Genomic DNA, 12,361 nt, shown 5'->3' with positions numbered 1-12,361 from the left:
GTGAATGTGGAAATACTGTCAAAGCGCTTTGAGTACTGTCGGAGGCAGATATTTACATATATCCGAATTTTAGTTGTACTTCTTCCATTTCTTTGTCATATTTGAAAACAGCTCGTCTTTTCCACTTCTTCTCTTTGATGCTCTGTCAGCAAGCAAACTGTGTGTGTTAACCTTGAGTTCTTTGGAATGTATTATGGCTAGGGAGACGTTGTGCTTTTGTTACAGCTAGGGAGGGGGAAGGAAAGAGAGGTTTTTGGCGTTGGGAAGACAGACCATTTTGGGTGTGCGCGATAGAAGGTTCTAGGGTTAGACTGGTCTCAATCAAAATGTATATTGGCAAAGCTTTGAGAATATACAACAAAATACCTATTCTGTCTCTGGTGGTTTTTCAACTCAGCTTTAAGTGTCGGAAAGGACTTGGGAGCGAATTGTGACTTGAATTCCCTGGGAGGAACAACTGGTCCAAAACGCAACAGTACCTTGAAGGTAGAAAAGCGCTATACAAGTATAACCCATTTATCATTTACTATCGAACGAAGATTTTCATCAGTCGTTATATCTCGTAGTCCGCCGGGACCACAGTCTTGGGGGCACTGTGTTTAACGTCCTCTACGAGCTGTCGTCATTCTAACAATGTGCCGGCCCAGTCACAAGGCTTATGTACGCACGCTCACGTGAATGCAAGGCATACTTGACCAACAGCGATACAGGTTACACTGAGGGTGCCCGTAAAAAAAATAACTTTAACACTGTTATAAATATGCGCCACACGGTGAATCCACACCAAACAAGAATGACAAACACATTTCGGGAGAACATCCGCACCGTAACACAACATAAACACGACAGGACAAATACCCAGAATCCCACGCAGCCCGGAAGAGTTAGGGCTGCATGGGATTCTGGGGATTTGTATTATGCGACTGGGCCAGCATTCGTTGGACTGGGTGAAAAGTGGATGTGACAATTTTCGGGAGGGGCACTGAAATTTGGGAGTCTCCCGGGAGGGTTGGCAAGTATGAGAAGTATCTGTGAATGCGGTGGTATATCTATAACATAATCTTTTTTAGGATGGTTAAAGGTAACGTTGTCATTTTACAACAAGGGGTGTTACAGGGTTAAAGGGGAACTGCACTTTTTTTTAATGTTATCTATCATTCACAATCTTTATGAGAGAAAATAGGACAAAAGGTGTTTTTTTCCCCCCGCTTCCTAACATATAGCAATGCAGCTAATTTTAGCAATCAATTGTCCCTCTAAAAATACATTTAAAAACTGTCAACAATACTTCATTTATGTTGTGTAACATGTATAATAACAAACTGTAGCAACATTGTTATTGTGACACATCGGCGTGCTACCGTATTAGCCGTAGAAGCTAACTACGGAAAGAGATAAGCTAACACGAAACAGGTTTTGAGTTTGTAATACACAACACTGTGATAGAACACCAATCTGTACTGAGTGGAAAACATCAACAATCATATTACAGTATCTGTGAAGTATTATTTCATGTTTTCTTTGTACACAGCTAGTACACAGCTTGCTTCTATAAGCAGCATTTCATCTTCTGTATATTCAGCTTCAAAAAGTTAAGGTTGTGAATCCTCATTGTCGGACGTGCGCTGCTATGGAAACGGAAATAAATGCACTGAAAGAATTAGTTCCGGCACTGATTAAAATGACCAAAATACTTTAAATATTGTACATATTACATTTTCTTATGAAGGTGTCTGTTACTACATTATATATATACTTGCAGTGTGTATATTGTACTTTTGTTGTTTAAATGTGCTACATAAATAAAGTGGATTGGATATTACATATTGTTATGAAGGTGTCTGTTACTACATTATATATATATATACTTGCAGTGTGTATATTGTACATATAACATATTGTTATGAAGGTGTCTGTTACTACAATATATATATATACTTGCAGTGTGTATATTGTACATATTACATATTGTTATGAAGGTGTCTGTTACTACATTATATATATATACTTGCAGTGTGTATATTGTACATATTACATACTGTTATGTAGGTGTCTGTTACTACACAGTGTGTATATTGTACATATTACATACTGTTATGTAGGTGTCTGTTACTACACAGTGTGTATATTGTACATATTACATAGTTATGAAGGTGTCTGTTACTACATTATATATATACTTGCAGTGTGTATATTGTACATACTACATATTGTTATGAAGGTGTCTGTTACTACAATATATATATACTTGCAGTGTGTATATTGTACATATTACATATTGTTATGAAGGTTTCAGTTACTACATTATATATATACTTGCAGTGTGTATATTGTACATATTACATATTGTTACGAAGGTGTCTGTTACTACATTATATATATACTTGCAGTGTGTATATTGTACATATTACATATTGTTATGAAAGTGTCTGTTACTACATTATATATATATATATATATATATATATATATATATATATATATATATATATATATATATATATATACTTGTAGTGTGTATATTGTACATATTACATATTGTTATGAAGGTGTCTGTTACTACATTATATATATACTTGCAGTGTTTATATTGTACATATTACATATTGTTATGAAGGTGTCTGTTACTACATTATATATATATATATATATATATATATATATATATATATATATATATATATATATATATATATGTATATATATATACTTGTAGTGTGTATATTGTACATATTACATATTGTTATGAAGGTGTCTGTTACTACATGATATATATACTTGCAGTGTGTATATTGTACATATTACATATTGTTATGAAGGTGTCTGTTACTACATTATATATATATATATATATATTTGTAGTGTGTATATTGTACATATTACATATTGTTATGAAGGTGTCTGTTACTACATTATATATACATACTTGCAGTGTGTATATTGTACATATTACATAGTTATGAAGGTGTCTGTTACTACATTATATATATACTTGCAGTGTGTATATTGTACATATTACATATTGTTATGAAGGTGTCTGTTACTACATTATATATATACTTGCAGTGTGTATATTGTACATATTACATATTGCTATGAAGGTGTCTGTTACTACATTATATATATACTTGCAGTGTGTATATTGTACATATTACATATTGTTTTGAAGGTGTCTGTTACTACATTATATATATACTTGCAGTGTGTATATTGTACATATTACATATTGTTATGAAGGTGTCTGTTACTACATTATATATATACTTGCAGTGTGTATATTGTACATATTACATATTGTTATGAAGGTGTCTGTTACTACAATATATATATATATACTTGCAGTGTGTATATTGTACATATTACATATTGTTATGAAGGTGTCTGTTACTACAATATATATATACTTGCAGTGTGTATATAAAACGTTGTCTTAGAGACTTTGAAGACTACAACAGTGACTCTCATTAACAAGCGTTTTTTGTATCATCTTTAATCTAATACAAAAATAAAAGGTGTGCGTTCTTGTCTCTCATAAAGATTTTGAACAATAGGCAACATTCCCAAACAAAAAAGGTGCAAAAAGGAGATCAAGATGAAGAAAGACACAAATTGGATTTCTTGGCTGCAAATGGAAAACATCTTGTTGGATACGCTGATGACAACAGAAGTGAAGAAGCCATTTAGATGAAAAGTGAGCCATCTAAGAACCATCCTGGGGATTGATTTGAAACTCCAGCGGGGACAAATCACCACGTGGAGATACCATCTCTACTTTATCTTTGTCCTCCTTACTCGCCCGCTCTCGGGGTTTGAATCCGCTTAAACACGCTGCACACCCGTGACTCCCCCGTGCTGGGGACTCGTGTTTACCTTCATGGCTGGTCTCCAGCTCGATCTCCCCGCCGTAGGTGCCGTAACCGCCGTCCGTCTTGGCTCTCACCCTGAACACGTAGGTGGTGCCTGGTTTGAGGCCGTCCACCGTCATCATGTTGGAGCGGGTCTTCAAGACGGTGTAGTTCTGCTCCCGCTGGTTCTGAAGTGGGAACAACGTGTTGTCATTACTGCACAGTGTCCACTCCAGTTCTGTAGGTGGCAGTAATGCGTATACCAAATATGGATCGCTGGGCAGAGCCTGAAGAGCTGCAGCCCGCCACCGTAGCCCCCACTCCCCCCCCTCTGTCGGAGATGTACGTTGTAATATGTATATGTGCTTTGCTATGGAGGTTTATTCCCACTCCAGACTGGAGCCCAGTCTAGATTGTATTTTTTCTCATCCTCCCTCAGTGTTTACCTTTTTCCCATCTTTCACGGGACCCTTCAGCATTCCTGTTCTGTAACCCCGTACACTGTTTGTTTGTCTCATCTTCAACGGGTTTGTGCTGACAACAAAGTTTTGTTGTACTTTGACAATAAAGACCTACCTACCTACTGTCAAGACTTGGTCCTGGGGTTTAGTTTTTCTAGAAGGCAACGGAAAGTTGGCTCGGGCGAGACGGCAATGAAAGTGCATAATTTATTTTTTACACTAATAAAGGACAAACGAAAAGCGCGCACAGTGGCGGAGAAGCAACTTGGCTATGAAAACAAATACTTGCACAAAGGCAAAAACTATGAACAACAAACAACACTAACTGTGGCAATAACTGTCATGTCTGTGTGATCATGTTTTGTTTTAGTAATGTTCGGTTTAAATTTTGGACTTTTTGTGCACTTTTGTTTTGTTTTGTCACCATAGCAACCATTAGTTTCACCTGTCACGTCACGCACCTGTTCCACGTTTGGACTCATTGTGCACTCTTGTCACCATAGCAACCATTAGTTTTCACCTGTCACGTCACGTACCTGTTTCACGTTTTGAGTCACGCACCTGCTTTCACTAATCATGTCCATAGTATTTAAGTTCATTCATTTTCTGTTGTTCGTCCTGACGACATCCCCGCATTTATGCTCCTGCACACTCTCCACACCCTGATGACCCTTGCTACTCTTTTTTTCATGCCGGTTCCACGCCAAGTAAGTTTTTGTTTGTTAAGCCACAGTTAGTGTTTTGTTTAATTGTTCATAGTTTCTGCCAATGTGCAAGTTTTGTGTTTAAAGTCTAGTTTTGTGCCTCCGCCCCTGTGCGCGCTTTTCGTTTATTCCTTTTTTGATAGTTTAAATAAATCATGTATTTACCTTCACGCCATGACCAGTCCAGTTCATTTGCACCACGGGAGAACAAACTAAGCCAAAGTCCAAGTCTTGACAATAACAAACAAAACTTACTTGGCATGGACAAAAAGGAGCAGCGTGAGCGATGGACATGAAAAAAAGAGTCAGAAATGTGCAGAGCATAAATGTGGGGATGTCGCCAGAAAGACAAACTGAAAAACAATTAACTTAAATACTACAGACATGATTAACGAAAACAGGTGCGTGACTCAAAACGTGAAACAGGTGCGTGACGTGACAGGTGAAAACTAATGGGTTGCTATGGTGACAAACAAGAGTGCACAATGAGTCCAAACGTGGAACAGGTGAAACTAATGGGGTAATCATGGAAACAAGACAAGGGAGTGAAAAGCCAGAAACTAAAGAGTCCAATAACTAAACAAAACATGATTACACAGACATGACACCTACCTACCTACTAATTTGGGCAGGAGTAGTTCTTAAAACCGTACTTTAATCTGGATCTGTGTAACCCCTTGTGATTCAGTCCCTGGTTTCTCGGCCTGGGATCCAAACCTGGGTCGTCGACATTAGAGGCAAGCGTGCTTGCTACCGAGCTAAATGTAACCTTGGTCTTGAGGTCGCCAGGGAGCGAGGTTTACCGGAGCACACCCTTAAATCTGCACAAAGATTTAATGGGTATTAACCCTTTATGGTACGGTGGTACCTCAACTGAAGAGTGCCCCGACTTACACTATATTGCCAAAAGTATTCAGTCACCCATCCAAATGATGAGAATCAGGTGTCCTAATCACTTGGCCCGGTGTATCAAATCAAGCACTTAGGCTTGGAGACTGTTTCTACAAACATTTGTGAAAGAACGGGCCGCTCTCAGTGATTTCCAGCGTGGAACTGCTCCTAAATATTCCAAAGTCAACTTTATTATAAGAAAAGTGAAGAGTTTGGGAACAACAGCAACTCAGCCACCAAGTGGTAGGTCAGGTAAACTGACAGAGAGGTCAGCATAGTGCAAAGACTTTCTGCACAGTCAGTTGCTACCTGTGATCTTCCAATTAGCCCACGTACAGTACGCAGAGAACTTCATGTAATGGGTTTCCATGGCCGAGCAGCTGCATCTAAGCCATACATCACCAAGTCCAATGCAAAACGTGGGATGCAGTGGTGTAAAGGACATCACCACTGGACTCTAGAGCAGTGGAGACGCCTTCTCTGGACTGATGAATCGCACTTTTCCATCTGGCAATCTGATGGACCAGTCTGGGTTTGGAGGTTGCCAGGAGAACGCTACATTTCGGACTGCATTGTGCCGAGTGGGAAATTTGGTGGAGGAGGAATTATGGTGTGGGGGTTGGTTTTTCAGAAGTTGGGCTTGGCCTTTTAGTTCCAGTGAAAGGAACTTTTATTTCTCAATTCCATGCTCCCAACCTTGTGGGAACAGTTTGGAGCGGGGGCCCCTTCCTCTTCCAACATGACTGCACAAAGCAAGGTCCATAAAGACATGGATGACAGAGTCTGGTGTGGATGAACTTGACTGGCCTGCACAGAGTCCTGACCTGAACCCGATAGAACACCTTTGGGATGAATTAGAACAATGCGCTTTTGGAATAATGGTGGATAATTGCTATAAGCACACTCCGCAACCTTGTGGACAGCCTTCCCAGAAGAGTTGAAGCTGTAATAGCTGCAGAAGGTCATATTGGGGACGGCGTGGCGAAGTTGGGAGAGTGGCCGTGCCAGCAATCTGAGGGTTACTGGTTCAATCCCCACCTTCTACCATCCTAGTCACGTCCGTTGTGTCCTTGAGCAAGACACTTCACCCTTGCTCCTGATGGGACTGGTTAGCGCCGTGCATGGCAGCTCCCGCCATCAGTGTGTGAATGTGTGTGTGTGTGTGTGTGAATGGGTGAATGTGGAAAATAGTGTCAAAGCGCTTTGAGTTCCTTAAAAAGGTAGAAAAGCGCTATACAAGTACGACCCATTTACCATTTACCATTTACCATATTGAACCCTATGGGTTAGGAATGGGATGGCACTTCAAGTTCATATGTGAGTTAAGGCAGGTGGCCAAATACTTTTGGCAATATAGTTTAGCTTCGTCACGGAACCAATTATTCCTATATGTTCTACAACCGAAAAGAGAAGAGGGAAGTCTGTGTTTCTCTGCTGAGGCGTGTGGATAAGCAGAAGAAGATGGATGGTTGCTACCATGGCGTCTTTAAATGTGAGAGTTGTAGGATGAATGAAGGTTGACTGCGGCTCGTACGCTAATGAAAGACACGCCGCAGCGTGGATTAAGACTATTTGGCCGCTCGCGCCCGCCATCACGCATCACGCCGCTCAGACTTCATTTCATCACCTTGAGCGTGTTTCGCGTCCAACAGATGTGCGAGTAATTGGCATGTTGAGAGCGGCGGGGGATTTTGTCTGACATGCCCTCTGGCTACAACACAGCAGCAGTGAGGAGGCTGCTTTAGTCCGTGCACTTCTCCACGCCAACCAGCAGGAGGCGCTCCTCGTCTAGTCCGGGGGTCGGCAACACCCGGACTCTTTAGCGCCGCCCTAGTGGCTGCTTCACTGATGAGAGTATTTGGCGAACGCCGTTTTAGAATAAAATAGAATAGAAAGTACTTTATTGATCCCTGGCGGAACTTCAGTACCACAGTTCGCTCACAATAAACAAAAACATTTTTTTCATGTGAATAATATAAATACAATCTATTATACAGCATTATTCACATGTGAATAATGCTGTATAATAGACTGTATTTATATGTGAATAATATAAATACAGTCTATTATACAGCATTATTCACATGTGAATAACATAAATACAGTCTATTATACAGCATTATTCACATGTGAATAATATAAATACAGTCTATTATACAGCATTATTCATATGTGAATAACATAAATACAGTCTATTATACAGCATTATTCACATGTGAATAATATAAATACAGTCTATTATACAGCATTATTCACATGTGAATAATATAAATACAGTCTATTATACAGCATTATTCACATGTGAATAATATAAATACAGTCTATTACACAACATTATTCACATGTGAATAATATAAATACAGTCTATTATACAACATTATTCACATGTGGATAATATAAATACAGTCTATTATACAGCATTATTCACATGTGAATAATATAGTCTATTATACAGTATTATTCACATGTGAATAATATAAATACAGTGTATTACACAGCATTATTCACATGTGAATAACATAAATACAGTCTATTATACAGCATTATTTGCATGTGAATAATATAGTCTATTATACAGTATTATTCACATGTGAATAACATAAATACAGTCTATTATACAGCATTATTCACATGTGAATAATATAAATACAGTCTATTATACAGCATTATTCACATGTGAATAATATAGTCTATTATACAGTATTATTCACATGTGAATAATATAGTCTATTATACAATATTATTCACATTTGAATAACATAAATACAGTCTATTATACAACATGATTCACATGTGAATAACATAAATACAGTCTATTATACAACATTATTCGCATGTGAATAATATAGTCTATTATACAGTATTATTCACATGTGAATAATATAGTCTATTATACAATATTATTCACATGTGAATAACATAAATACAGTCTATTATACAGCATTATTCGCATGTGAATACTATAAATACAGTGTATTATACAGCATTATTCACATGTGAAAAACATAAATACAGTCTATTATACAGCATTATTCACATGTGAATAACATAAATACAGTCTGTTATACAGCATTATACACATGTGAGTAATATAAATACAGTCTATTATACAGCATTATTCATATGTGAATAATATACATACAGTCTATTATACAGCATTATTCACATGTGAATAACATAAATACAGTCTATTATACAGCATTATTCACATGTGAATAATATAAATACAGTCTATTATACAGCATTATTCATATTTGAATAATATAAATACAGTCTATTATACAGCATTATTCACATGTGAATAACATAAGTACAGTCTAATATACAGTATTATTTACATGTGAATAATATAAATACAGTCTATTATACAGCATTATTTACATGTACACAGTCACATTTTGTCCCACTAATTTCAGCGGTCCTTGGACTCACCGTAGTTTGTTTACATGCACAACTTTCTCAGATGTTGCCACAGAAATACGTGTTTTATGCCACTCTTTATTCGTCTCATTTTTTGTCCACCAAACGTTTTATGCTGTGTGTGAATGCACAAAGGTGAGCTTTGTTGATGTCATTGACTTGTTGGAGTGCTAATCAGGCATATTTGGTCACTGCATGACTGCAAGCTAATCCATGCTAACGTGCTATTTATTTTTTGGTAGCATAGGGCGCAACGGATTACAAGGCACACTGCCAATGAGCGGGTCTAGTCAGGTCTATTTTAATACAGAAGGTGCACCGTATTATAAGGCACAACAAAGGGTTCATATCATGATTATGTCGTGGTCTACATAACATGTAATGGTGGTTATTTGCTCAAAATGTTGCATAGATGATGTTTTACACATCATCTTCAAGTCACTTTAATGACATTCACACTTTACTTCAATCAATAACGGAGCAGCATCTCCTCATCCGTGGCTCACTAGTGCAACAGCAACACCCGAAATGTGTCCCGTGAAAAACCCTCCCACCGGAACTCTCTAATAACGAAAGTTCCTTGGGTGAATAATGTCAAGTCACTACACCGGTATGTTTTAGTGCTTTCATGGCGAGTCTACTGACAGATATAAGTAAGAACTTTACTTTGTATTAGAAATGGCAACAGCGGCGGATGAAGGTCACATAACAAGAAGATAGAGACAAAGAAGAAACTTATAGACTACGGGGTCTCCACGGACTACAGCGCACATTTTCAGGACTTATGCAGATCCCAAATACACATCAGCAGGTACCAGAAGGTAAGAAAAGTTAATTTTGCATAATTTTGTGAAACAAAACGCCAGATAATTATGTGGTCCTTATACACACACCATAATAATACCGTATGTTGAAGCACAGTGCGTCTGACTATGGTAGACTTAATGCTTCAAAGCTTACCAAAGTCATACTTAAAAACATTTTGACAGATTTTTGAGCGCCGTGTGTAATGTTCTATATTCTCAATGGAACATTTAACGTTTTGGTGTTGTTTACTGGCGTCATCTTGCAGTCTACCTGTATCTCTTATGTGTGACTGCCATCTACCGGTCACACCTATCATGACACCGTGTGCCAAACAAAAATAGCTCCGAGGCCGGCAAGCACGGCCAGAGTTAATCTTTATTACAGGCTTTCAAACATTCGCTCTCTCTCACCTTCTCGTAGTAGATGACCTCGTACTCCACGATGGCGCCTTTGGGTCTCTGCGGACCCTGCCAGGCCAAGGTCACGCTGTCCTTGCTGCGCCTCTCCTTCAACACCACGCTCACTGCAGGGAGAGTTGCAGAAGATACCGGAGAAGAAGGTAAAGTTTAGACATGGTACCAGATGGATACCTACTGTGCCATTACATTTTTTTTTTTGACACGCACACCATCTTAATTATGCAAAAGATTGTGTTTGCAAGGTGTTTTATAGAAGTGTAATTAAATTATTCTCTCCTCTATGTGTGATGATTATTAATACAAGCCGTAAACCTGCTGAGTTCCAAGGGAGCCTTCCCACATCGGGGCGCATGCTGAGTGCTACAAGTATACACGCTTATATATATATATATATATATATATATATATATATATATATGTGTGTGTGTGTGTGCGTGTGTGTGGATGAGAGCGGCATGTGTGGAGTTCCTAATGAGGTTAACAGCCTCCTACATGCCTATTAGTCATCAGCAGCCTGTCATAGGCGCGCCTGCTGCACACACTTCCCTCACATCCACACATGCAATTACAGAGCAGCAATAGGGAAAGTGTCATGGAAGGTGTCGGACCACCGGGAGGTCCAACACAGCTTTGTTGAGTGTTGAGGTCGGTTTTAAACCCGGTGGAATTACTTCTTCTCGACATACAGGTAAAAGCCAGTAAATTAGAATATTTTGAAAAACTTGATTTATTTCAGTAATTGCATTCAAAAGGTGTAACTTGTACATTATATTTATTCATTGCACACAGACTGATGCATTCAAATGTTTATTTCATTTAATTTTGATGATTTGAAGTGGCAACAAATGAAAATCCAAAATTCCGTGTGTCACAAAATTAGAATATTACTTAAGGCTAATACAAAAAAGGGATTTTTAGAAATGTTGGCCAACTGAAAAGTATGAAAATGAAAAATATGAGCATGTACAATACTCAATACTTGGTTGGAGCTCCTTTTGCCTCAATTACTGCGTTAATGCGGCGTGGCATGGAGTCGATGAGTTTCTGGCACTGCTCAGGTGTTATGAGAGCCCAGGTTGCTCTGATAGTGGCCTTCAACTCTTCTGCGTTTTTGGGTCTGGCATTCTGCATCTTCCTTTTCACAATACCCCACAGATTTTCTATGGGGCTAAGGTCAGGGGAGTTGGCGGGCCAATTTAGAACAGAAATACCATGGTCCGTAAACCAGGCACGGGTAGATTTTGCGCTGTGTGCAGGCGCCAAGTCCTGTTGGAACTTGAAATCTCCATCTCCTTAGAGCAGGTCAGCAGCAGGAAGCATGAAGTGCTCTAAAACTTGCTGGTAGACGGCTGCGTTGACCCTGGATCTCAGGAAACAGAGTGGACCGACACCAGCAGATGACATGGCACCCCAAACCATCACTGATGGTGGGAACTTTACACTAGACTTCAGGCAACGTGGATCCTGTGCCTCTCCTGTCTTCCTCCAGACTCTGGGACCTCGATTTCCAAAGGAAATGCAAAATTTGCATGGTTGGGTGATGGTTTGGGGTGCCATGTCATCTGCTGGTGTCGGTCCACTCTGTTTCCTGAGATCCAGGGTCAACGCAGCCGTCTACCAGCAAGTTTTAGAGCACTTCATGCTTCCTGCTGCTGACCTGCTCTATGGAGATGGAGATTTCAAGTTCCAACAGGACTTGGCGCCTGCACACAGCGCAAAATCTACCCGTGCCTGGTTTACGGACCATGGTATTTCTGTTCTAAATTGGCCCGCCAACTCCCCTGACCTTAGCCCCATAGAAAATCTGTGGGGTA

General features: G+C 39.1%; 1 protein-coding gene across 1 annotated transcript in view; it reads right to left on the bottom strand.

Moving 5' to 3' along the window:
* The window catches only part of epha4b (eph receptor A4b), a 444,124-nt gene that overhangs the window by 170,826 nt on the left and 260,937 nt on the right, over window positions 1-12,361 (bottom strand). The window contains exons 8-9 of the mRNA XM_061978729.2: window positions 10,539-10,651; window positions 3,871-4,033 (exon numbers count right to left, since the gene is read on the bottom strand). Coding sequence (XP_061834713.1) covers window positions 3,871-4,033; window positions 10,539-10,651 — 276 coding nt within the window. The remainder of the gene's footprint in view (window positions 1-3,870; window positions 4,034-10,538; window positions 10,652-12,361) is intronic.

Source organism: Nerophis lumbriciformis, linkage group LG19 (genome assembly GCF_033978685.3).
Source record: "Nerophis lumbriciformis linkage group LG19, RoL_Nlum_v2.1, whole genome shotgun sequence".
Taxonomy (NCBI): domain Eukaryota; kingdom Metazoa; phylum Chordata; class Actinopteri; order Syngnathiformes; family Syngnathidae; genus Nerophis; species Nerophis lumbriciformis.
The sequence above is the reverse complement of the archived record's forward strand: the minus strand, read 5'-3'. Positions and strand labels throughout refer to the sequence as shown.